The sequence below is a fragment of the Zea mays genome, chromosome 2 (assembly GCF_902167145.1).
Source record: "Zea mays cultivar B73 chromosome 2, Zm-B73-REFERENCE-NAM-5.0, whole genome shotgun sequence".
NCBI classification, from domain to species: domain Eukaryota; kingdom Viridiplantae; phylum Streptophyta; class Magnoliopsida; order Poales; family Poaceae; genus Zea; species Zea mays.
This window is the reverse complement of record NC_050097.1, coordinates 202126201-202148689: the sequence shown is the minus strand read 5'-3', so window position 1 is coordinate 202148689 and position 22489 is coordinate 202126201. Positions and strand designations below refer to the sequence as shown.

At 47.8% G+C, this 22489-nt stretch overlaps 1 protein-coding gene across 2 annotated transcripts; it reads left to right on the top strand.

Moving 5' to 3' along the window:
* Positions 1 to 6296: 6296 nt before the first annotated feature.
* LOC100285170 (two-component response regulator-like PRR95) lies at positions 6297 to 12797 on the top strand. 2 transcript variants are annotated; one of them, XM_008669897.4, is made up of 8 exons: positions 6297 to 6770; positions 8563 to 8724; positions 8805 to 8935; positions 9064 to 9213; positions 9977 to 10115; positions 10202 to 10520; positions 11400 to 12096; positions 12187 to 12797. In XM_008669897.4, the coding sequence occupies exons 1-8, from the start codon at positions 6563 to 6565 to the stop codon at positions 12277 to 12279; spliced, it is 1899 nt and encodes a 632-aa protein (XP_008668119.1). In that variant the 5' UTR covers positions 6297 to 6562; the 3' UTR covers positions 12280 to 12797. The 2 variants fall into 2 exon arrangements, with proteins under 2 accessions (XP_008668119.1, NP_001344666.1); NM_001357737.1 differs by having other exon boundaries at positions 6440 to 6770; positions 10205 to 10520; positions 12187 to 12792.
* The last annotated feature ends 9692 nt before the right edge of the window (positions 12798 to 22489 follow it).

Genomic DNA, 22489 nt, shown 5'->3' with positions numbered 1-22489 from the left:
GACATGGAATAGCCTGGTTTTATTCAAGATTGAATCTATCAAACAACATTGAGTTGCTTCTAATTAGGGTTGGAAAAAGCTCGAAAGATAACGAGCTGCACAAAATTAATTAAACTATATAAATAATAATAGATATTGAATAATTTTATAGATGTGTGACTCGTTTGATAGTCTTAATGATTAATATATGATAATTATAATTTATATTATTTTTAATGTCACATTATGATTATTTATTTTATATTTATAATTAAACTATTAATTCACTATATAACCGATTACTGCGTGCATCAAAAGTTAACCACCCGCCTCCCTGTCAAGCAATTCCTATGTTAGTTGTTGCACACAAAAAAATAAGTTCATGTCATCGAGAAACAAACCATACATCAAACATCGTACTACTTGTCCTAGATCCCTTTCTCCCCTTTTACGAGTCATCATTCACTGAAAGCAGAGTTGAGTTAAGCATCTTATCCAGCATCCAGGCATAAGAATAAGAGTGTCTTACCAATAGAGCCACTGTTGCAAAGGACCTCAGATTGAACTGTGTGGCAAGGTGTTTATCGTCAGGCCTCCTCCATGTCTTGATGGACTTTGACTCCTCGCGATTCACCGTTGTCCTGTTTCCTCAAGTTGGCAGGTGATCAAGACTGGCGCCGTAGCTGCTCCCCAACGCACTTGGGTTGTTGGATCACAGGGCTTTCTTCCTTCTAAGCGATGCTCTGACGGTGGGTGCTTCTTCGTAGGAACAATGTTCCCAGAAGGCTGAAGGATTATCCCCCTATTAGCAATCCTGCTGGAGGTGGACATAGCCAAGACATTTGATTCAGTAGATCGGTCGTTTCTGTTGGAAGTTTTGCAGGACATGGGAGATGGAGCTACCCCCGCCGTGCCGTGGGAATAACAGGATTTCCATCCTACTGTCTGTCCTGTCCACAGCGAGCAGAACAAGACCCCTTGTCAATGGGAGCGCTGGCAACAGAGTTTTGTCACACGCCCGTGCAGGTCTGCGTCAAGGCGGCGAATCCCCTGTCGCCAGTGCTGTTTGTGATCGCAGATGGATGTCCTGAACCACCTCATCTCGCTGGGCTGCCTGGCACCAGTTCCTGGAAACTCGACTGATTATGCACCGAGCGTATTTTTTTATGGTGATGACTTGGTTCTCTTCTTGATGCATGCCCTCCCGACGTGATGTACAGTGCTTGGCCAGCATCCTGCATCAATCTCTTTGCTGCCGCCTCTGGGCTCATCACGAACACGGAACAATGTGTCGGCAGAAGTGATTCCCGTGGTATTGGACAGCTTATACGTCGGGCAAAGTTACGATAGGGAGGAAGAAACCTGGCCAGGCAGGGCAGGTCGTAGCTAGCGAGAGAGACCCACCCGGCGGCCCGGCGACATGATGAACTAATGTGGGTCTAACTAATATTAATATTCAATAACAGTCAATACTAAGAACCTACTTTAATGATACGGTGTATTGGTACTTTATTACTATACCAGAAGTTTAACGGACAATTCAATTAGCTTAAATGGGTAGACCATTGTTGCATCTATTGAGAGACTAAGAAAAGTATGCAGTACTGCCACATGCGCGCGCACCGCTGTCTGGGCCGGTACGCACGTACAACCTCAGACACGTTGTACACAACCATTCCTATCCCACCTTCTGCGAGCACAGAGAGTGTGGTAGAGCAGGTCTCCAAAATCGTCATCCGCAGAGCGACACTTGCAATGGTGCGCGAGCGATCATGTTTTTGGGGGGAGCGTAGTTCCTCGTCGCCGGCGCCGTTCAAGGGACTGCACTGCGTACATCTGTCGCATCGACTGTGTACGACTAGATCGAACATACACACGAGATATCTCGTGTCAATGGAGCCACTGATGCTTTGAGCATCGGTTCCTCTGTAGGGTACACTCTATTCTTAGTATTTATGCATATTTTATTATTGTTTATTGCTTATGTGAGTAATAATACACATATACACATACATATCGTCACAGACAAAACTATAGTTTTTTAGATTAAATTAAAACTGAAAATAACTATTTTCCCAACACGGCCTGCCCCCCTCTCTCACTACCTTGTGCCGCTGAGCTCGGTCGCCATCGGAATTCGGAACCAGTATAAAAGTGGCCTCCTCGCTCATTCCCTTGGTTAGCCCGAAAGGAGTCCATGAGCTAAAAGAAACTCATGAGCAAACAATAAAGGAGGGAGGAACAAAGTGCACTAGAAGGAAAGAAGCTAGAGCATATAGACCAAGTTCAATAATGTAGTCAATATCGGGATTTATGATGCTGTTATGTCACGTAGAGCCAACTACTAGAAGCTTATTAGTCATGTAATGATTTTTATGATATAAATTATATATTTTAATATTGGATCCACCACCTCATCTGACAAATTGTCTTGTAAATTGTGAATAGTCTATTTACAGGTGGCTATTTGTGACTTGTGAGTAGCACGTTTCTTTTCTCTTTCTTCCACGTCATCATAACCATAACGTGACATCTTTTATAGCTCCATAAAGCAACTTAAGGGTGTTTGAATAAACTAGAGCTAATAGTTAGTAGCTAAAATTAGTTAGAAACATTTAAACACCCTAGCTAATGATTCAACTATTTAGCTGTTTTTAGTAAATTAGTTAATAGTTAGCTACCTATTTGTTAGTTAACTAATTCTATTAGCAATTTTTTAGACAAATAACTATTAGTTATAGTGCATTCAAACATCCCCTTGCACTTGCCACGGTATGGTCCCACGACACTGTACTGTATGTAGTGTCTGATGTATGTGGCGCGACAGAGTAATAAATATGTGGTCACTGGAACATCACATTTGTAAATTGTCTCAGAAGGCAGTTAATGTTAAGACAACATTAACTAAAAGAGATTGAAAATAAAAAAAAGTTCAAGGGAAAATTTACAGATTACTAGGCGCCGGCGGAAGCTGAGAACTCTTTGAGCCCCCCTAACGTGTGGCCAGCCAGCGTCTCACAAGTCACACAAACGGATGGTCACGGAAGTTTGAGAAATTTACCAGAGCGACAGGTTCGCGCCGAGCCACGTGAAGGTACTAGGCGTCCTTCCTTTCCGACGACCTGAGATCCCAAATCAGGTACTAGGCTTGAGGCTGTCCGCACTGGTGACTGTAAGCACCAACCTTAAATATTTACAGCGCGAGGACAGCTGCAACGGTGGACTGGAAGCACTACTGTAAGCTTACGGTTGGCTAGGAGAACCTTATATCTAGCGCACCCTTTTCTTCAACTTTATAATCTCTCTCCTCTCCTCGTTGGCTGGCAGCTGGGTATGGATAGGACAGAGGTGAAAAATAAATAATAGAATATGTGATAGTTGGTATAGGTTAGATATATAGAGTAATTGTGACCGCGGAGAATTGTTGGATAGAGTAAAAAACCTCGCTGACCAGGATGGAATATTCCTTTTAGGGTAGAGAAATAGGGTAGTATATATGAGTGCGGATAGCATGAGAGCATGATTCTGACGCATGACATGATATATCCAATCGCGTTGGTCCGTCTGAATTTGCAACAACTTGCAGCAGGCATTGCCATGCGGGAGGCAGTCCGGGACCACAACCACTATGGAGCAGGAGCACAGAGGGAGGAGATAGATAGATATTATCAGTGCGCCACGTCGGAGCCCGTGATACCTTGGAGACCCAGAAACCGACGACGACTCACGACTCCGAGCGGTTTTGGATCGGGACCGGACGGCGTTGTCTCCTCCGATCCGGAATAGCCGCTGCGCCTCGCCCTCGATCGCCCGATGCGGTGATGCCTGGCAGAGCCGGTGCGCCATTGAGCCTGTTTGGTTCAGCTTTTTTCTGACCAGCTTTTCTGAGAATCTGACTGTGGGGAGAATCTGAATGTGTAGAGAATCTGGGTATCATTAGGATTACGTGCGGAGGAAGATAAATGTGTCCATAGGACTCATGATCTAGAAAGTGACGGATTCCTACTATTGCAACGACTCAACCGATTATGTGTCTATATTGATTTTGAATGATTTTTACCCAAACGAATTTTATAGAAGCTGTCTGAAAAGCTGAGCGTTTGGCAGTCCGCAGCAGCTTTTGGTGGCCAGAAGCTCCAAAAAGCTGAAACAAACAGGGGCATTGTGCGCACTAGAGCCAAAAAATATCTTTGCTTCGGAGATCAGGGTCAAGAGAGAGAAAAATATCTACTTAGCTCTCAAGTCTCAAGACAGATAATATCTAGATGCATTGCGTTGTTTTGGTTCCTACCGAGCGATCGTGACCGAGTGGATAATGTCACAGCTAGTACCATGCCACCACGACCTCATGGAGCCATCTGACTCGAGTGGCCGATCGACTGGCTGGGATGGAATTTGTTTCTGGATGCTACTGTTCCGGGAGCATAGCGATGGATGTAGGGTATTTTTGGTTTGCTGCTTAATTTGCTACACCTTACCTAACTTTTCTGACTAAGGTTAGTTCTTTAATTCAGACGACTAATCTTAAGAAAAGTGTGACACAGTTAACCACGAACTAAAAAGGCCCGTAGTATCTCCACCATTCTTTTTTGGTTTTGCCAGTCGTTCTATTCACCGCAGGGCGGCAGGGGCAGGGCTGTACTTTTTTTTTCTTTTTTGAAGCTTGGTCGTCAGTTGTCAAACTGTTTCGCTTAAATTAAATTTTTTAACGTGGCCACCTTGCAAAGCTGTCCATCTGTTTTTTTTTAAACAACTGTTATTTAGTTCTGTTCTAACCCAAATATATTTGTTTTATTTAATCTCGAGTTTCTAAAATTCAGTATAGCTTGACATCACGGCGTTTGTGTTTTAAGTTACATCATGAAATATATTCTTTATAATATACAAGTTACACGTTGTTAAACTTCATGAATGCACAGAAATCATATAAGAAAACTATATAGGATTGCATCATTTTCAATAGGAGAGAGGGAGGGGGAGGTGGACTCGAAATTGTGCACTAATGTAGAGCCTAATTTGTTAGAAGAAAAAAATATATTCCAACTTAGATTTAACCGGTAGTTTTCCTTTCGTTGTATTTGAAATAGCTGTATGCTCAACAATGTGTTGAAAATTCCCTTGAATTAACGTGAAACTATCGCTGCAACTTTCGTACATTGAACGTGTGCATCATTTGATTAACAGTTCAGTTGGATTTAGTGAAGTTTCTCGCAGATGGTTTTTTGACGAGGAAACAAGTGCGATGCATGGAGTGATACTCTGCACCCTTTCTTCATTTTTTTCACTATTTTTGTGAGTTTCAACGAGAGACATGAGGTAATCACAATAGTCGTCCAAACAAAAGTATAACAAACGATATGAAGGACTATATGTGCTAACACAAAAAATCGTACGTTTCTATATATGCCCCTTATAAAAATCACCGAACAATGTCTACTGTCTATGCCGCCGTGGAAAAGAAACAGGTAACTGATCTTTATATCTTGCGCCTTCGTCAATGGTGAGAGGAACTATACAACCATGTCGTTGATAGTGCTAAGCACAGAGAACGCAAAAAGGCAAAACTAACACCAACAACGAGTTGTTCCAAGCGCAGGCGCAAGATAATTGGGTTGTTTGGTTCAGTTTTTTGACTAGTTTTTCTAAGAATCTAACTGCAGAGAGAATCTAACTGCGAGGAGAATCTGATTATCGTAGAGATTACTTGCGAAATAAGATGAAGTAGTCCAAAGTATTTACGATATAGAAAGCGACAGATTTCGACTCGACCGATTTTGTGTTTATGTTAATTTTAGACGGTTTTTACAGAAATATGACTAAAAAAGTGCATGTTTAATAGTACACAACAACTTTTAGTGACCGGTAGCCGAAAAAAACGCAAATAAACGGATCCATTAGCCCGTCCGAGACGAAACGCAGTCCACCAGTGTAGCTGGTTCGCTGCTCTGCACCACAAGTCCACAAGACCACAACCGCTCGAAGCGAGAGGGGGGACAGGGGGGCACCCCACCTCTACGGCTCGACCACACGATCCCCCTGCCCGAGCTCCTCGACCCACCACGTGTCGCTGTCCCGGCCGTAGATCTGGTCCTTTATCTCCGGGCCTACCACGTATCCTAGCTCTAGAAAATATCGGACTCGAGGCCTCGCCTCGGGGAAATATCCCGACCACTGACCAGGCTCCCGCCACGTCATCATGGGACCAGGCAGACCACGTGCACGTGGGCCAATCCGCTCGATCGACTGACGTGGCGGGCGCGGCCACCGGTCGAATGGCCGCAGATATTTCATGGCCCCGCGGGAGCTCGAGCCCACCTGCCCACCTGCCACCGGCTCCAACGCCCACTGGTCTGCCGGGCCAGCGGGTGCGTGGCCCACTTGTCTGTGGCAGAGGTCGGGTGCACGTATATAGGCCGCGGCGTTTCGGCTTTGTCGTTCTTCTCACAAACTGCCTTTTCTTCCGGCTTCCAACTTCCAAGTGGCGACTGCTGCCGACTGCCGGGTGCGAGAAGAGGGAGAGATCAGAGTATCAGACAAGCTGTTGTCCGAATCCACTCCGGCGAGGACGAGTGCTGAGGTCGAAATGGGGAGAGGAGCGGATGAGGTGGTGAAGGTCGTGGATTCGGAGGACGGCGAGGGGGAGGAGGAAGAGGCAGAGGCCGCGGCGGCGGAGGGGTCGAGCAAGGAGACGCCGATGCTGCCAAGGATGCCGGTGCGCGTGCTACTCGCCGAGGGCGACGACTCCACGCGCCACGTCATCTCCGCGCTGCTACGCAAGTGCGGCTACCGAGGTGCGCACTGCCTCGGCCCGCGAATCGATTCGAATCGTTTCATTGCCCCTGCAAATTGGTATCCATTTTAGGCCTGTGCAATTGGTAGTTAGTATACAATCCCCCTGGTCCGGCTGTGGTCTGCTCTCGACTTGCTTCTTATTTTTGATCCGCCGGCGCCTCGGCCCCAGCCCGCTCCGCCGTATGGCGCTGGTGGAAGCGGAGGCGGAGTCGAAAGCCGAGGAGGAATCGGAAGCGCTGCCAGATCCATTGGAGGGGAAAAGAAAGGCGATGTGTTCTACTCCTCTGCCGTGGCGTGCTTATACCATGGCGCCCTGAGCGGTCTGGCAGGGCGACGCTGAGGGTGGCGGAGGCAGTCGCTGAGGCGGCGGAAGAAGTCGACCACAGGCTGGATGCGCGACAGGAACACGAAGACCGGGCCCAGCACACCTCCGGTCACCGTCACAATCGCCATTGGCTCCATGGCCTTGTCCCTGCAGAGATGGAAGCCAACCTTCGCCTCAGGGCTCAGGCAGTCGCTCAAGTCTCTGGCACTCTTGGCAGACCGAAACCGGCACTGGAGAGTGGAGAGTGAGAGGAGGCGCAGATTTATTCACGAGGACGATGACCTGATGTTAGAGACGTTCCACGGTAACTGCTGGTCGGGTCGGTGTCGGCCTCCACGCCGGTCGAAAGTCGAAACGCCTACGGCCTAGCAATTTTTTGGGAGTGAGCAGTTAAGGGTGCATGGCTAAAGGAACGTTTTGTGATGCTCTTCCAGTCTTCCTTGAGTTAAAGCATCATTTTCGGTTACGCAAAGGTGCATCAATTTTATGAAGGAATGGACACTGACTGAACATTCCAACCAGATTTTCACTGCATTGGAGTAAAATACGAAGTAATTAGTACATACATACTATGATTAGAATATAGAGCTTTTGTGATCTGTAACCACATTTTAATATCACGCGCTGGGCGCGCGCCATGCACTAGTTGGTAGCTATTTTAGGCTGCATAGGGTTAATTAGGGGTTAAGAGCGGCAAAAAGGTAATCAAAGGGAAAGAGTATGACGCTGCGCTGAGTCGTATGTGGAATGGAGGTTGCCGGTGTTGGTTTGTTGGAACCAATCGAAGCTCAGCTTGGCCTTGGGTGGACTACTTGACTTGCCAGTTTTGGAAGTGCTCTTGTTTCTGGGCAGTAAGTTTGGGAGATCTCACTTCTGCTAGATTGCGGTGCCTGGTGACTGGTGTGATATGCCTGCTTTCCACGAGACAATGTTTTTTCTGTTAGTGTGTGTAGGTCCGTAATTGTGGTTTTTTGTTGACACTGATCTCGGTCACCTCCCTTCCTGAATCTTCTAGTGCGAATTGCTGGCCTGCTGCAGTAGATGAATGTTAAAAAAAGCATTGGTCTATGCGACCATACTGATGTGATTTGGTGTATAGTGCTGCTGCCTGCTCTTTAGACCACTGATTCACCGAAGTTCACATGAGCCAAGTATTAACTAGGACACGTATAATATATATTAAAGTACCAGCTAGGACATGAATTATCTCTACCTTCATGATTGGGGACATCTGCCTCTAAAGTCCGAATGTTAAATCCGGTACTGCCACAATTCTTTAGCATAGTTAGAATTGTGGTTATGGTAGATGATCTTTTTATAGTAATTAGCTTAACTTTTTAGGTAATTAGCTTAACTTTTTTATAGTAATTAGCTTAACTTTTTTGGACATCTGCCTCTAAAGTCCGAATGTGTTACATTATTGGGTTTATTCCTGTAACAGCACTATGTTTACACTATTCATGCAGTTGCTGCAGCCTCTGATGGTGTGAAGGCGTGGGACATATTAAAGGAAAAATCTTTCAACATAGACCTTGTTTTAACTGAAGTTGAACTGCCTTTGATGTCTGGGTTCCTCTTGTTATCCACGATCATGGAGCATGATGCATCCAAGAACATCCCTGTTATAAGTATGTCACTCTTCTCGTGTTTTCACTATCTTGCTAATCTAATGCCACCACTAAGCCTAATGGTTTTTCTTGTCATCCAGTGATGTCTTCACACGACTCTGTAAGCATGGTTTTCAAATGCATGCTAAAGGGTGCATCAGATTTCCTTGTTAAGCCGCTAAGAAAGAACGAATTAAGGAACTTGTGGCAGCACGTTTGGAGAAAACAACTGGTAAGATGACATATTTGCATCTTTTCGGCACAGCTGTATTTCTTTCCATGCTTTATCCATTTATACTTAGATTTGGTACCTGTGACGAGACATAAGTTTTCGCTAAATTTGTCTTATCTTGTCTGCAGGCAAACGGTGGGCCCGATGTGCAGCACATACAAGAAGAGAATCTTGCAGAAAGAATGGAACAGAAGACTGGCGTGACAAAAGATGATAATTTGAACAGCGATGGTCCCTGTAAAAATAGAGAATGCAGTGAACAAGAAAGTGATGCTCAAGTAAGTTCTAAAATCAGTGAACATTATGTTGTTTCATTCCACTAATGGTAGCCTAGATTTTACGATTGCCTTGTAAAATGCTAGAGTGGCAGTTCGTTTTACTTTGCCCAGTAAGGATCAACCAATAACATTTCCATCACCTGGTATTTGGTACAAAGACAGTCTCATTACCCACACAGCATAGCTGATAGTAGGTCATGTCAGAGACATCATTTAACCATTTGATTATTTATTAATGTTAGGCAACTAATTTATAAATTTTCCGAGTAGGTGGGTAATGGAACGGTTTGTTGAATGAAAGTAATGTTTATTATTGGCAAACTATCACAGGTCGGTCCTTTTGGGCATGCTAAAATGAAGTGCATCTGCCAAAAATTATGGCAAGTACCTTTGGCAGCTTGCAGGATCAGAATGTGGTACCCATGCATAGTTGTAGTAGATTTTTTTTTTCTCGAACGCGCAGGAGAGCTGCACATCTTTATATATTAGAGAGAAAGAAAGACAGAAGGTCTTACAAAACGGGAGACAAAACCTGCTATGCAGGAATTCCCCGAAAAGCACACACACACCCCTTAGAAACTTTTTTAAAGTATAAGACTGTTGATGTAACATTAAATCAGTTTTGCGATATTTTTTATGCTGTCATACCGCATTATACTTAATTCCTGATAGGTGGTAGCTGGGATTGTGTTGTTGTTTGCCAAATTTGGATGCCTTTCTTCACTTAGTTCTTCATGGACTGAATTTGATACTCCCCATGCAGAGTTCTTGCACAAGGTCAGAGTTGGAGGCTGAAAGTAAGCAAACTAACAACATTTTGGAGTATATGCAATCAACTGAAAGGCATTTGTCTATTCGTAGCCACAAGGATTTAGAGCTAAATGGAGAGACCAAAACACGAAGTAATTTCCGCCCATCTTTTCAACTTGTGATGTACGATTTGCCTGCCAGAAAATTTTACTAATGTAACCTGCTTGTGATGTGTCAGCAGCTAAGGGTAATAACTTGATTCCAACAAGAGAAGACGATTTATTGCCAAAGAAAAGAACATGTTTGAATGACAATAATTCTGAGAGAACTTCCAGAGATATGGAGCTAGTCCACATTATGGACAATCAGCAGAAGCATGACACACAGAGGGATGTGGATACTATGAGAACAACATCCAGGAGAAATGATGAGAAGAACTCCATCCCAGCACACCAGTTGGAACTTTCTCTTAGAAGAACTGACTATGGAAAATTAGAGAACCACGAGAAAAATGATAGAAGAACACTGAACCATTCAACTTCATCTGCATTTTACTTGTAAGTGCTCCTTTCTTTGGCTTTTCATAATAGCGATACTTTCGTCATCCTAAAAACTTATGTGAAGTAGATAAGTCTAGTTACAGATCTGGTTGTTATTTTTATGTCAGATTTTTTTTGTTCCTAGTGTAGGTACAGGGTAACCGAATTTTTTTCCAATAATTTTTGACATTTATCTTTTCTTTTCCAAGCATAGTAAGAGACTTCTTTTAATAGTGAATTACCATGAGATGAATAGATGATCTCGAAGCATAAAATATCTATGTTGGCACTTGCTCTCAGTTGCAAGGGGATCCAACAAGGGTAAACAGTGACGTTAACAGGGTTCTCGCGCTCGATGGCAAAAGCTCTGTTAATCTAGCCTCTCAAGGGCGTTGTGCGGGGGTATTTATAGGTATCTGAGTGCCCAGCGTCTCGTGTTAAGGACGCATGTGCCCTCAGACACCTAGGTTATCCCTAAAATATTCCCATAAAGTGGGGTTACAGACTGTAATTTTAGAGGCGCCTTTACAAATTAGGCCCGTAACACACAGCGGCCACGTAGGGCCTGTTACAATGGGCCGGATCACACGTGGGCCTCCCTGTTGGACGAGGCCGCACAGAGAGATGACCTCGTCACAGGTCTTCGTCCGATGTCGTATGGTGCGAAGGGTGTCCCTGCCCGTTGAATTGTCTCCGTTGGGCCAACGGCCACGGCGAAGGCCTCGAGCGAAGGGTGGCATCTTCGCCTTCGCCCCAACAATCTAACTATTGTAGCCACACCATAAACTTTGAGATGGAATTTCAAGTGCCCATTGCTGTATCTTACTGGACAATTTGCTTATTTTCGAAGTTCCACAAGTGCCCATTTATCTTACTGTGGAAGTATCTTGTCGACAGGTATAATTGCAGGACAGCGTCCAGCTTAGGAAATGCTGGTGATGGTCAATTATGCAGCACCTCAGAAACACTAGTGGATGTTGAAAATAGAAATGGAGATTTGGCAGCTCTGTCTGAAGACACGACTGAAACAAATCGTCCTCCTATCAGAGTTGTACCATTTCCTGTCCCTGTTCAATGCTTCACATTTGATGGGCAGCCGTTCTGGAATGGTACACCGGTGGCATCTCCATTCTACCCACAGTCAGCTCCCCCCATTTGGAATAGCAAAACACCAACGTGGCAAGAATCAACTCCACAAGCAACTTCACTGCCACAAAAATCGCAACAGAAAGAACCAGTTGAAATGGATGCTAAACCAGTTGAAAATGCAGAGGAACAATTTGTCGTAGGTCCTCCCAGTGCCAGTGGGAAGCAGCTGCATGTTGAAATTCCTAAAGATGATCTACGGCATATTTCTCCTGTGACCGGTGAAAGTGGAATCAGTACGGTGCTAGACAGCACCAGAAATACTCTGAGCAGCAGTGGCTGTGATAGCACTTCCAACCAGATCACCGCCCCTACTGAACCATCATCCAATGTATACAGGGGCGTTCCTGAAACCGCAAGAGCCGAAGGTTTACGACACCTGAGCCAGCGTGAGGCTGCACTGAACAAGTTCCGGCTAAAGAGGAAGGACAGATGCTTTGAGAAGAAGGTAATCGACTGATTGCACATTTTCATTCCAATCCAATTCTCGGTGTCACTTACTAGGACATGTGATTTATGCCTTTGCATTCATTTGCAGGTTCGGTACCAGAGCCGGAAATTACTCGCAGAGCAGCGTCCACGGGTCAAGGGCCAGTTTGTCCGTCAAGATCATAGCATCCAAGGAAGCTAGGGTCCAGTTACTGAGCTGGAACTCTTTCCCATTATCTACAAAAAAAAGTCACTGTAAGTGACTCCACTGCGGGGTACCCTGATGTCAGGTTTTTTCGAAGAGTTGGAAGCAACCACACTGAGTTACGGTTTGCTGTGTATGTTTGCTAAAGCTTGTAATATATGTATGTATAGGCTGACTCTTTTCTTTCCTTAGGTTAGGCACAGGACCTGGCACGTTCTAGACGGTTTGTCGGTAGACGTTAAAAAATACAGGCATACTTGTGTCCTCCAGTAGCACGTGTGCTTTAAGCCTTGTATTATGTAACTAGCCAAGTTGTTTTTGATGTTTCGGATTAGATGTACACTGTGGATGTATGGCGTGAAGGATGTCCACCAAAGTATGCTCGTTTCTGTGTAGCTTGTTGCAATGAACATTGTTGGCCTGGTTTTAGTAATGCTCTCTTGCCTTGAGTATTAGTACTGTGAAATTTTCTACAGACGGTATGAAGTGCTAAATTTGGGTGACGGTTTTTATAAGAAGATCATGTCTCCAGTTTGCCTGGTTGTTAAGCTTGCGAAGTTAAATTCGGCTTGCAGTGAACGTCGTCTTGTTTCGGCTGCTGTTACTGTCTCGTTTTCAGTTGGAGCTCTCTTCAGGACATACTTAGAGAGCGCTTTAAAATTGCTGCTGAAACAGATAGAGGACATTTTTTTTCTTTCTAAATTTGGCGAGGAGCCTTTGTAGGTTTTTGTTGGAGTTGGAGCAAGCCATTTGTAAGCTGTGAGGGGCATGTGGATCATGAGTCATCGACTCATCGTTGAGAACAGGTTTGTCTGCTTTCTCTTCTTCTATAGCTGCCTTCTTTTCCTTTTGTTGGCGTTTTTTATTAAAAATGAGAAATGGATTAGGATAAGAAGAGGTGGGTTATGAAATATAGCAGGCTTCATTTTTTTTTTGAGGAGAGGGGTTGACCGATTGCTCCACTTTGAGTTTGATTTTTAGAGACTAATTTCTGAACTCTAAATTATCAAATGCAGAAACCAAAACTTTATTTTAGATTTTGTATTTAGCAATTTAAGAACTAAATCGAATAAAATAGATTACTAAAAATTAGTCTTTATAAACCAAACATCTCCTTCTTAAAAAAAACATGCTGGACAACATTATTCCAAAACCCGTGGAAACCAAGACAAAAAAAAAAACTTAGCTGGTGTTCCTGCCCGTAGGACGTAGGTGGTAGAACCGTGAAACTGTTGCTGTCGTCCGTTGACGACAACTGCGAGCCTGGACTGGAAGCAACCGGAAACGGATTTTTGTGTCCTTCTCAAAATAACTATACTTCTAAATAAAGTAATGTACATATCTAGAAATAAATATATTATGTTGAGGTTATCTACGCCGACATTTTTGGGGGGTCACGGAGCGCATGCACAGTTGCACACATGCGGGGGCGGGGCTTGTGAAGCTAGCACAGCACAGGGGGGACTCTACACGTGGCACGCACATGCAGAGACGGGAGCGTCTACAAGACTACTAGTACTACAAGCGCTCAACGCGTCGTCAGTCGCCACCGACGGCACGGCACGGCTCGGCACCTCTCTGGGGAGGGCGGCGGGCGTGGTTTCCACCTGACCACCGGACCTACGTACGTGGACCAACATCTCTCACTCAAAAGCGGCCGAAAGCCACGGGAACACAGAACCAGCCGCTCGCCTACCACGCTCGACGCCACGGCAAGCATCGCGAACACGCACGCCACAGCCCACGGGGCGAACAAGGCAGGGAAGAAGGTGTCCAGGCCGTCCGCATTGCCTTGGATTCTTCCTCGACGCCGACAGGCGGCGTACCTGCTGCCGGCCAGACTGCCGGAGGCTGTGTCCATCGACTGATGACCTTGCATTACTCGAGCAGAAACACGTGCTCTCCTTGAGTCTCGTATGGAAATTATACTCCTCTCTCGACACGTTTTGTTCCTCGCTCTCACTCATCTTGATCGACCAGAAAGAGACAGACATGACATGGCACTCCGGAAAAGATAATGAAGATGAGATCACGAGAGACAACGCGCCAGTCTCTTGTTGTACGATACGAATAAAGAAATGAAGGGGATCAAGTTTTACGGCTGGCTAAACCATGAAGACATTCTCTTTTTCCCAGGAAATGAATTGCCCTCTGCAGTTTTCTTGGGGGTTGAACCAGCTGGTTAGTGTGATTGTTGAGTTTGTGATCCAAATTCTGAAGAAGAAGGCCAAGTTGGCGAGCGAAGCGGAGGCCCGTCGTCGGGAGGCTTGGGCCGACACCTGGGGGGGTGCGGGGGTGGAGCCCCCCGCGGTATGGATCGTTTTAGGGTTTCACCTCTATAAATATCTTTGTAAGCCGCAGAAGATATCTATCTCAATTGTAAATCTCCTACGATCTGCAACCACCCGAAAAATAGTGAGAAGTTGTCGGTCGGCGCCCGTGGTTTTCCCCCCTTCACTTTAGAGGGTTTTCCACGTTAAATCTGTGTCTTCTCTGTGATTGATCTTATTTGTGTCGCATTCATTTATAACAAGTGGTATCAGAGGTTTGGTTGTTTGGTGATCGGTGTGCTAGGGTTTCCTGCCGGCGCACGGATGTCGACGACAATGAAGTACGATCTTCCGCTGCTGGATCTCGACACGCGTTTCTCGCTGTGGCAGGTGAAGATGCGGGCAATTCTCTCGCAATCTTCCACTGCTTGTCATTTGATCAATTGTTCACCATCCACTGCTATCGATAAGAAAACTCCAATTGAGGTTTGGTCTGGTTCCCTCTATGATTATTCTCAGTTGAGAGTGTTTGGTTGTACTGCATATGCACATGTTGATAATGGTAAACTTGAGCCTAGAGCAATTAAGTGTGTTTTCTTGGGTTATGGATCTGGTGTTAAAGCATATAAATTGTGGAATCCTGATACACAGAAGGCATTTTTTAGTAGAAACGTTGTGTTCAATGAATCTGCTATGTTCCCTTCGGTTGTATCTACCAGTGCTACTAACCAGAATTCTGAGTCTATCAGTGTGCAGGTGGAGCACGGGGGGGATGTTGATGATCATGCTCCACCATCTGCTGAACCTGCTGAAAATTCTGTTTCTGAAATTTCATCACCTGTTGTGGAGTCTCATCCCCAGTCTCTTGTTGAAGGCCGAACTAGGAGGCAGATAGTTCGGCCCCAAAGACTGATTCAAGAGTGCAATGTTGCTTTTGCTTTGGCTGTTGCTGAAGAAGTTGATAATGTTCAGGAACCATTGAATTATTCAGAAGCTATATTGTCAACTGATAGTGAAAAGTGGATGAGTGCTATGCATGAAGAAATGGAGTCTCTTGATAAGAATGGCACTTGGGAACTAGCTCGGCTGCCTTCTGGTAAAAAGGCAATTAAGTGCAAATGGATCTTCAAAATAAAAGAAGGTATGACTCCAAAAGAGCCTCTGCGCTTTAAAGCAAGGCTAGTTGCAAAAGGTTTTAGTCAGATTCCAGGAATTGATTACTCTGATGTCTATTCTCCTGTTGTCAAGCATAGTTCAATTCGTACCTTTCTTAGTCTTGTTGCTGTACATGACTATGAGCTTGAATAGTTAGATGTGAAAACTGCTTTCTTACATGGTGATTTGGAGGAGGACATTTATATGGACCAGCCAGAGGGGTTCATTGTTCCTGGAAAAGAAGACTACATGTGCAGGTTGAAGAAGTCCTTATATGGTCTGAAATAATCTCCCAGACAATGGTATAAGAGGTTTGATTCATTTATGCTTTCTAAGGGCTTTCAGAGGTCTCAATATGATAGCTGTGTTTATCTAAAATTTGTTAATGGATCACCTACATATTTGCTGCTATATGTTGATGATATGTTGATTGCTGCCAAGAGCATGAAGGAAATCACTGCTTTAAAGGCACGACTTAGTAGCGAATTTGATATGAAGGATCTGGGTGCTGCAAAGAAAATCCTTGGCATAGAGATAGTCAGGGATAGGAAGTCTGGACTGCTGTACTTGAGCCAGAAGAATTATATTGAGAAGGTCCTTCGTCGTTTCAACATGCAAAATACTAAACCTGTGAGTACTCCGTTGGCTCCTCATTTTAAACTGTCTGCTAAACAGTGTGCTGAAACTGATGCTGAGCTTGAATATATGTCAAAAGTTCCATACTCTAGTGCTGTTGGGTCACTCATGTATGCTATGGTTTGTTCTCGTCCCGATTTGTCTCATGCTATGAGCGTTATTGCTAGATACATGTCTAATCCTGGTAAAGAGCATTGGAAAGCTGTTCAGTGGATTTTCAGATATCTACGTGGTTCTTCTAGTGCTTGTTTATGTTTTGGTAAATCTGGAGATGGTCTGATTGGCTATGTTGATTCAGATTATGGTGGTGATTTAGACAGGAGGAGATCTCTTTCAGGTTATGTCTTTACTATTGGAGATTGTGCTGTGAGTTGGAAAGCTCGTTTACAGGATACTGTTGCTTTGTCTACCACAGAAGCTGAGTATATGGCAATTGCAGAAGTTACTAAGGAAGCCTTATGGTTGAAAGGTATATATTCAGAGCTATGTGGAATTAAGTCTTGCATTACCATCTATTGTGATAGCCAGAGTGCCATTCATCTCACCAAAGATCAGATGATTACTGAGAAATCCAAACATATTGATATTCGTTATCACTTCATTCGTGATATCATTGAAAAAGGGTTGGTGAAGGTATGCAAGATCAGTACTGATAATAATCCAGCTGATATGATGACAAAGCATGTTTCTGTTGCTAAGTTTGAGCTATGCTCAAACTTAGTTGGTATTATAAATTAGCCCTTAGTGGCTGTTGGCGCCGACAAGATGATGATGCATTTGTTTAAGGTGGAGGTTGCTATTATGATGCTACAAGGAATTTGTCTCAAGGTGGAGTTTGTTGAGTTTGTGATCCAAATTCTGAAGAAGGCGGCCAAGTTGGCGAGCGAAGCGGAGGCCCGTCGCCGGGAGGCTTGGGCCGACACCTGGGGGGTGCGGGGGGCGGAGCCCCGCGGTACGGATCGTTTTAGGGTTTCACCTCTATAAATATCTTTGTAAGCCGCAGGAGATATCTATCTCAATTGTAAATCTCCTGCGATCTGTAACCACCCGAAAATAGTGAGAAGTTGCCGGCCGGCGCCCGTGGTTTTTCCCCTTCACTTTAGAGGGGTTTTCCACGTTAAATCCGTGTCTTCTCTGTGATTGATCCTATTTGTGTCGCATTCATTTATAACAGTGATGATGAATACCGCTTCTTTCGTCGTCGGACATGGGCGTGCAGATTCAACAGCGTTGCCTGAGATGTGCACGCACGGACAAGAGAGACAACAGTGTGTTGTATCCTCACACCATGTGTCACCGCCGGAACCGTGTATGGAACGTTAACTTGTCAGCTTCCATGACAAATATACCCATCCATTTGTCAACGCACTGCTCTGAACCATGTGGCATCTTATTGCGTGTTGTACTGTAGTAGTTCCCGACTTTTGGCCTTCTTTAATTAACTTTTAAGTTACACACGCACACGGCCAACTCGAACTACCTCCTAGCAGTTTGTGAGCTAACAAACAGAGCAACTAGATTACACTATTTAATAATAGAGTAAAGTTAAATTACAACTAAACAAACTAAATGAAAGTCGCCTAGAGGGGGGGTGAATAGGGCGAAACTGAAATGCTCAAAAATAATCACAACTACAAGCCGGGTTAGCGTTAGAAATATAATCAAGTCCGCGAGAGAGGGTGCAAAACAAATCGCAAGCGAATAAGGAGTGAGACACTTGGATTTGTTTTACCGAGGTTCGGTTCTCGCAAACCTACTCCCCGTTGAGGTGGTCACAAAGACCGTGTCTCTTTCAACCCTTTCCCTCTCTCAAACGGTCCCTCGGACCGAGTGAGCTTTCTCTTCTCAATCACTTGGAACACAAAGTTCCTACAAGGACCACCACAAGATTGGTGTCTCTTGCCTCAATTACAAGTGAGTTTGATCGCAAGAAAGAATCAAGAAAGAAGAAAGCAATCCAAGCGCAAGAGCTCGAAAGAACACAAGCAAATCTCTCTCACTAGTCACTAAAGCTTTGTGTGGAATTTGGGAGAGGATTTGATCTCTTGAGTGTGTCTAGAATTGAATGCCTAGCTCTTGTAAGTGGTTGGAAATGTGAAAACTTGGATACCATGAATGGTGGGGTGGTTGGGGTATTTATAGCCCCAACCACCAAACATAACCGTTGGTGGAGGCGTCTGTCGTATGGTGCACCGGACAGTCCGGTGACACCGGACATGTTCGGTGCGCCAGCCACGTCACCAAAGGCGTTGCATTCCGACCGTTGGAGTTCTGACTTCTGGACCCGCCTGGATATCCGGTGGCGCACCGGACATGTACTGTAGAGTGTCCGGTGCGCCAGCATGGGCGTGCCTGACGCCTGCGCGCTTTGGCGCGCAATAATTGCTGTTGCAGGCGACCGTTGGCGCGAAGTAGTCGTTGCTCCGCAGTTGCACCGGACAGTCCGGTGTACACCGGACATGTCCGGTGAATTATAGCGGAGCAGCCGTTTATGATTTCTCGAGGCTACCAAGTTCCAGAGTCGCGTCTTCTTGGAGCACCGGACACTGTCCGGTGTACACCGGACAGTCCGGTGAATTATAGCGCGCCGGCTTCTGAAAATTCCCGAGGCTGAGGAGTTCTGCGCGAGGTTCCCTGGTGCACCGGACACTGTCCGGTGCGCCACCGGACAGTCCTGTGCGCCAGACCAGGGAGCCTTTCGGGATGCCTTTAGCTCTCTATTTTGAACCCAACTTTGGTCTTTTTAATTGGCTTGTTGTGAACTTTTGACACCTGTATAACTTAGACACTAGAGCAAACTAGTTAGTCCAATTATTTGTGTTGGACAATTCAACCACCAAAATTATTTAGGAACTAGGTGTAAGCCTAATTCTCTTTCAATCTCCCCCTTTTTGGTGATTGATGCCAACACAAACCAAAGCAAATATAGAAGTGCATAATTGAACTAGTTTTGTCGGCGTTCCGAGACCGGGGGGGTCCCTGAGCCGACGAGTGAGTGTCGCCGCGTGCCCCAGCCCAGATGGGTCGAGCGCGAGGCCGAGCGTGAAGGGGGAGAGCGAGGCGGCCGGAGACCAGCGTGAGAGAGGTGGGAATCCCGCGGCCTTCGTGTTCGTCCCGCGCCCAGGTCGGGTGCGCTTGCAGTAGGGGGTTACAAGCGTCCACGCGGGAGAGGGAGCGAGCGGCCTCAAGCGAGCGCGTACCTCGTCCTCGTCCCCGTGCGGCCAACCTTCTCTAAGAGAGCCCTGGTCCTTCCTTTTATAGGCGTAAGGAGAGGATCCAGGTGTACAATGGGGGGTGTAGCAGAGTGCTACGTGTCTAGCAGGGGAGAGCCAGCGCCCTAAGTACATGCCGTTGTGGCAGCCGGAGAGATCTTGGCACCCAGCTGGTGTGATGTCGTGGCCGTCGGAGGAGCGATGGAGCCTGGCGGAGGGACAGCTGTCGGAGCTGTTGAGTCCTTGCTGACGTCCTCTTGCTTCCGTAAGGGGGCTGAGAGCCGCCGTCGTCACAGAGTATGCAGGGCGCCATCATCGCCTATCTGGTGGAGCGAGCCAGATGGGACACCGGTCTTGTTCCCCGTGGCCCGAGTCAGCTCGGGGTAGGGTGATGATGGTGCCTCCTGTTGACGTGGCTGGTCTGCGCCCTAGGTTGGGCGACGTGGAAGCTCCTCCGAAGCCGAGGTCGAGTCTGTCTTCTGTGGCCGAGGTTGAGTCCGAGCCCCCGGGTCGAGCGAGGCGGAGGTCGCCGGCTGATGCCGGGGCGGAGTCCGAGCCCTGGGGTCGGGCGAAGCGGAGTTCGTCGTCTTCTGGGGCTGAGCCCAAGTCCGAGCCCTGGGTCGGGCGAGGCGGAGATCGTCGTCTTCCGGGACTTAGCCCGAGTCCGAGCCCTGGGTTGGGTGGAGTTCGCCGTCTTCCGGGACTTAGCCCGAGTCCGAGCCCTGGGTCAGGCGGAGTTCGCCGTCTTCCGGGACTTAGCCCGAGTCCGAGCCCTGGGTCGGGCGAAGTTCGCCGTCTTCCGGGACTTATCCCGAGTCCGAGCCCTGGGTCGGGCGAAGCGGAGCTTCCTATGGTGCCTTCGACCGGGCCTGGCTGCCTGTCAGTCTCACTCTGTCGAGTGGCACCACAGTCGGAGCGGCGCAGGCGACGCTGTCTTTCTGTCAGGCTGGTCAGTGGAGCGGCGAAGTGACGGCGGTCACTTCGGCTCTGGGGGGCGCGCGTCAGGATAAAGGTGTCAGGCCACCTTTGCATTAAATGCTCCTGCGACTTGGTCGGTCGGTGCGGCGATTTGGTCAGAGTTGCTTCTTAGCGAAGACAGGGCCTCGGGCGAGCCGGGAACACATTCGCCGTTGGGGGGGGGGGGACTCGGGCGAGACGGAGATCCTCCGGGGTCGGCTGCCCTTGTCCGAGGCTAGGCTCGGGCGAGGCGTGATCGGGTCCCTCGTATGGACCGATCCCTGACTTAATCGCACCCATCAGGCCTTTGCAGCTTTATGCTGATGGGGGTTACCAGCTGAGAATTAGGAGCCTTGAGGGTACCCCTAATTATGGTCCCCGACAGTAGCCCCCGAGCCTCAAAGGGAGTGTTAGCACTCGCTTGGAGGCTTTCGTCGCACTTTTTTGCAAGGGGACCAGCCTTTCTCGGTTGCGTTTTGTTCCGGTGGGTGCGCGCGAGCGCACCCGCCGGGTGTAGCCCCCGAGGCCTCGGAGGAGTGGTTTCACTCCTCCGAGGTCTTAATGCCTCGCGTAATGCTTCGGCTGGTCTGGTCGTTCCCTCATGCGAGCTAGCCGTAGCCCGGGTGTACGGTCGGGTCCCAAGTTCTCAGGCTGGTATGTTGACGCTGTCAACGGTTCGGCCGGAGCCGGGTTTGCGAGAGCAGCCCCCGAGCCTCTGCACAGGGCGAGAGGGCGATCAGGGACAGACCCGGCTTTTTTATATACGCCCCTGCGTCGTCTTTCCGCAAGGAGGAGGGGGGAAAGCACCATGTTGCCCTCGATGGGCGCCGAACATGGTGTCTCCGGTGAGCTGCAAGCGGGTAATCCGAGTGGACGTCCGTGCCCCGTTAGTTAGGGGTCGGCTAGGGGCCCAGAGGCACGCCCAAAAGTACCTGCGGGTGATCTGCCGGACCCGGTCCCCTGGCGACGGGGTCCGAGGGCTCGATGCCTCCCTCTGATGGGATTCCGTTACAAGATCGTTCCCGCCGGTCTCGGAAATGTCCTAGGGTACCTCGGGAGCGCAGCCCGAGCCTTGGTTATGTATCGAACGTACCCATGGTCATCCCTCGCTCGGCGTCTGAGGCGGCTGTGAACCCTTCGGGGGCCAGCCTTCGAACCCCTGATCAGTAGTGGGCGCGGAGCCCGAGTAGCCTGAGGCGGCCGTGGAACCCTTCCGAGGGGCCGGCCTTCGAACCTCTGACCAGTAGTGGGTGTAGGGCCCACGCGATCTGAGGCGGCTGTCGAACCATTCCGAGGGGCCAGCCTTCGAACCTCTGATCAGTAGGGGGGCTCGGAGCCTGGTTCCTTCTCGGGGAAGGATCCTTTTCGGGGTATCCCCTTTCCCGGTCCCTGTTGCAAGAGAGAGAAAGAGGAAAAAAGGAAAATGATACGAAATCGAACGACGCGGCGTACCTTTTTTGACGCGGTCATTATGGCGAAGGCGAAGCGTCGCCCGCTTCTCCTGCCAGAGGCGCCGGCTGTCCCGCCGCGGAGTTAATGCGACGGGGCGAGTGGTTGGCGGGGCGGCCGTTGCGCGTGCACGAGCCGTTCGAGGAACGGATCACGAGCGCGTTGTCTTCACGCCGTGAGAGAGGGTTCTCTCGCTGCCCCCGGACGGGACGTGAGCTTGGCTGACGACGTGGCCGCTGCTCCCGCCCGCCTGCCACCGCCATTACTACTGGCCCACTTTTGGCCGCATTGACCGTCGCGCCAGGCTGGCGTTGCTGGGTCGCGCGCTGGGTCGCCTCGAGTCGCGGTGTTGGTTCCGCAGTCGAGGAGACACGGTAGTGGCGCAAGTGGCGGTGCAGTTGCATGCACGAAGCATTTGGCGCGCCGGTTGCATGACGCGTGGGCCTGGGCCTCCATGCTGGGCGTGTTGGGAGTCGGAGAAGCGCGCCCACTTGGCGCGGTTGCATGCCGCCTGCATGGTTGCCCGCC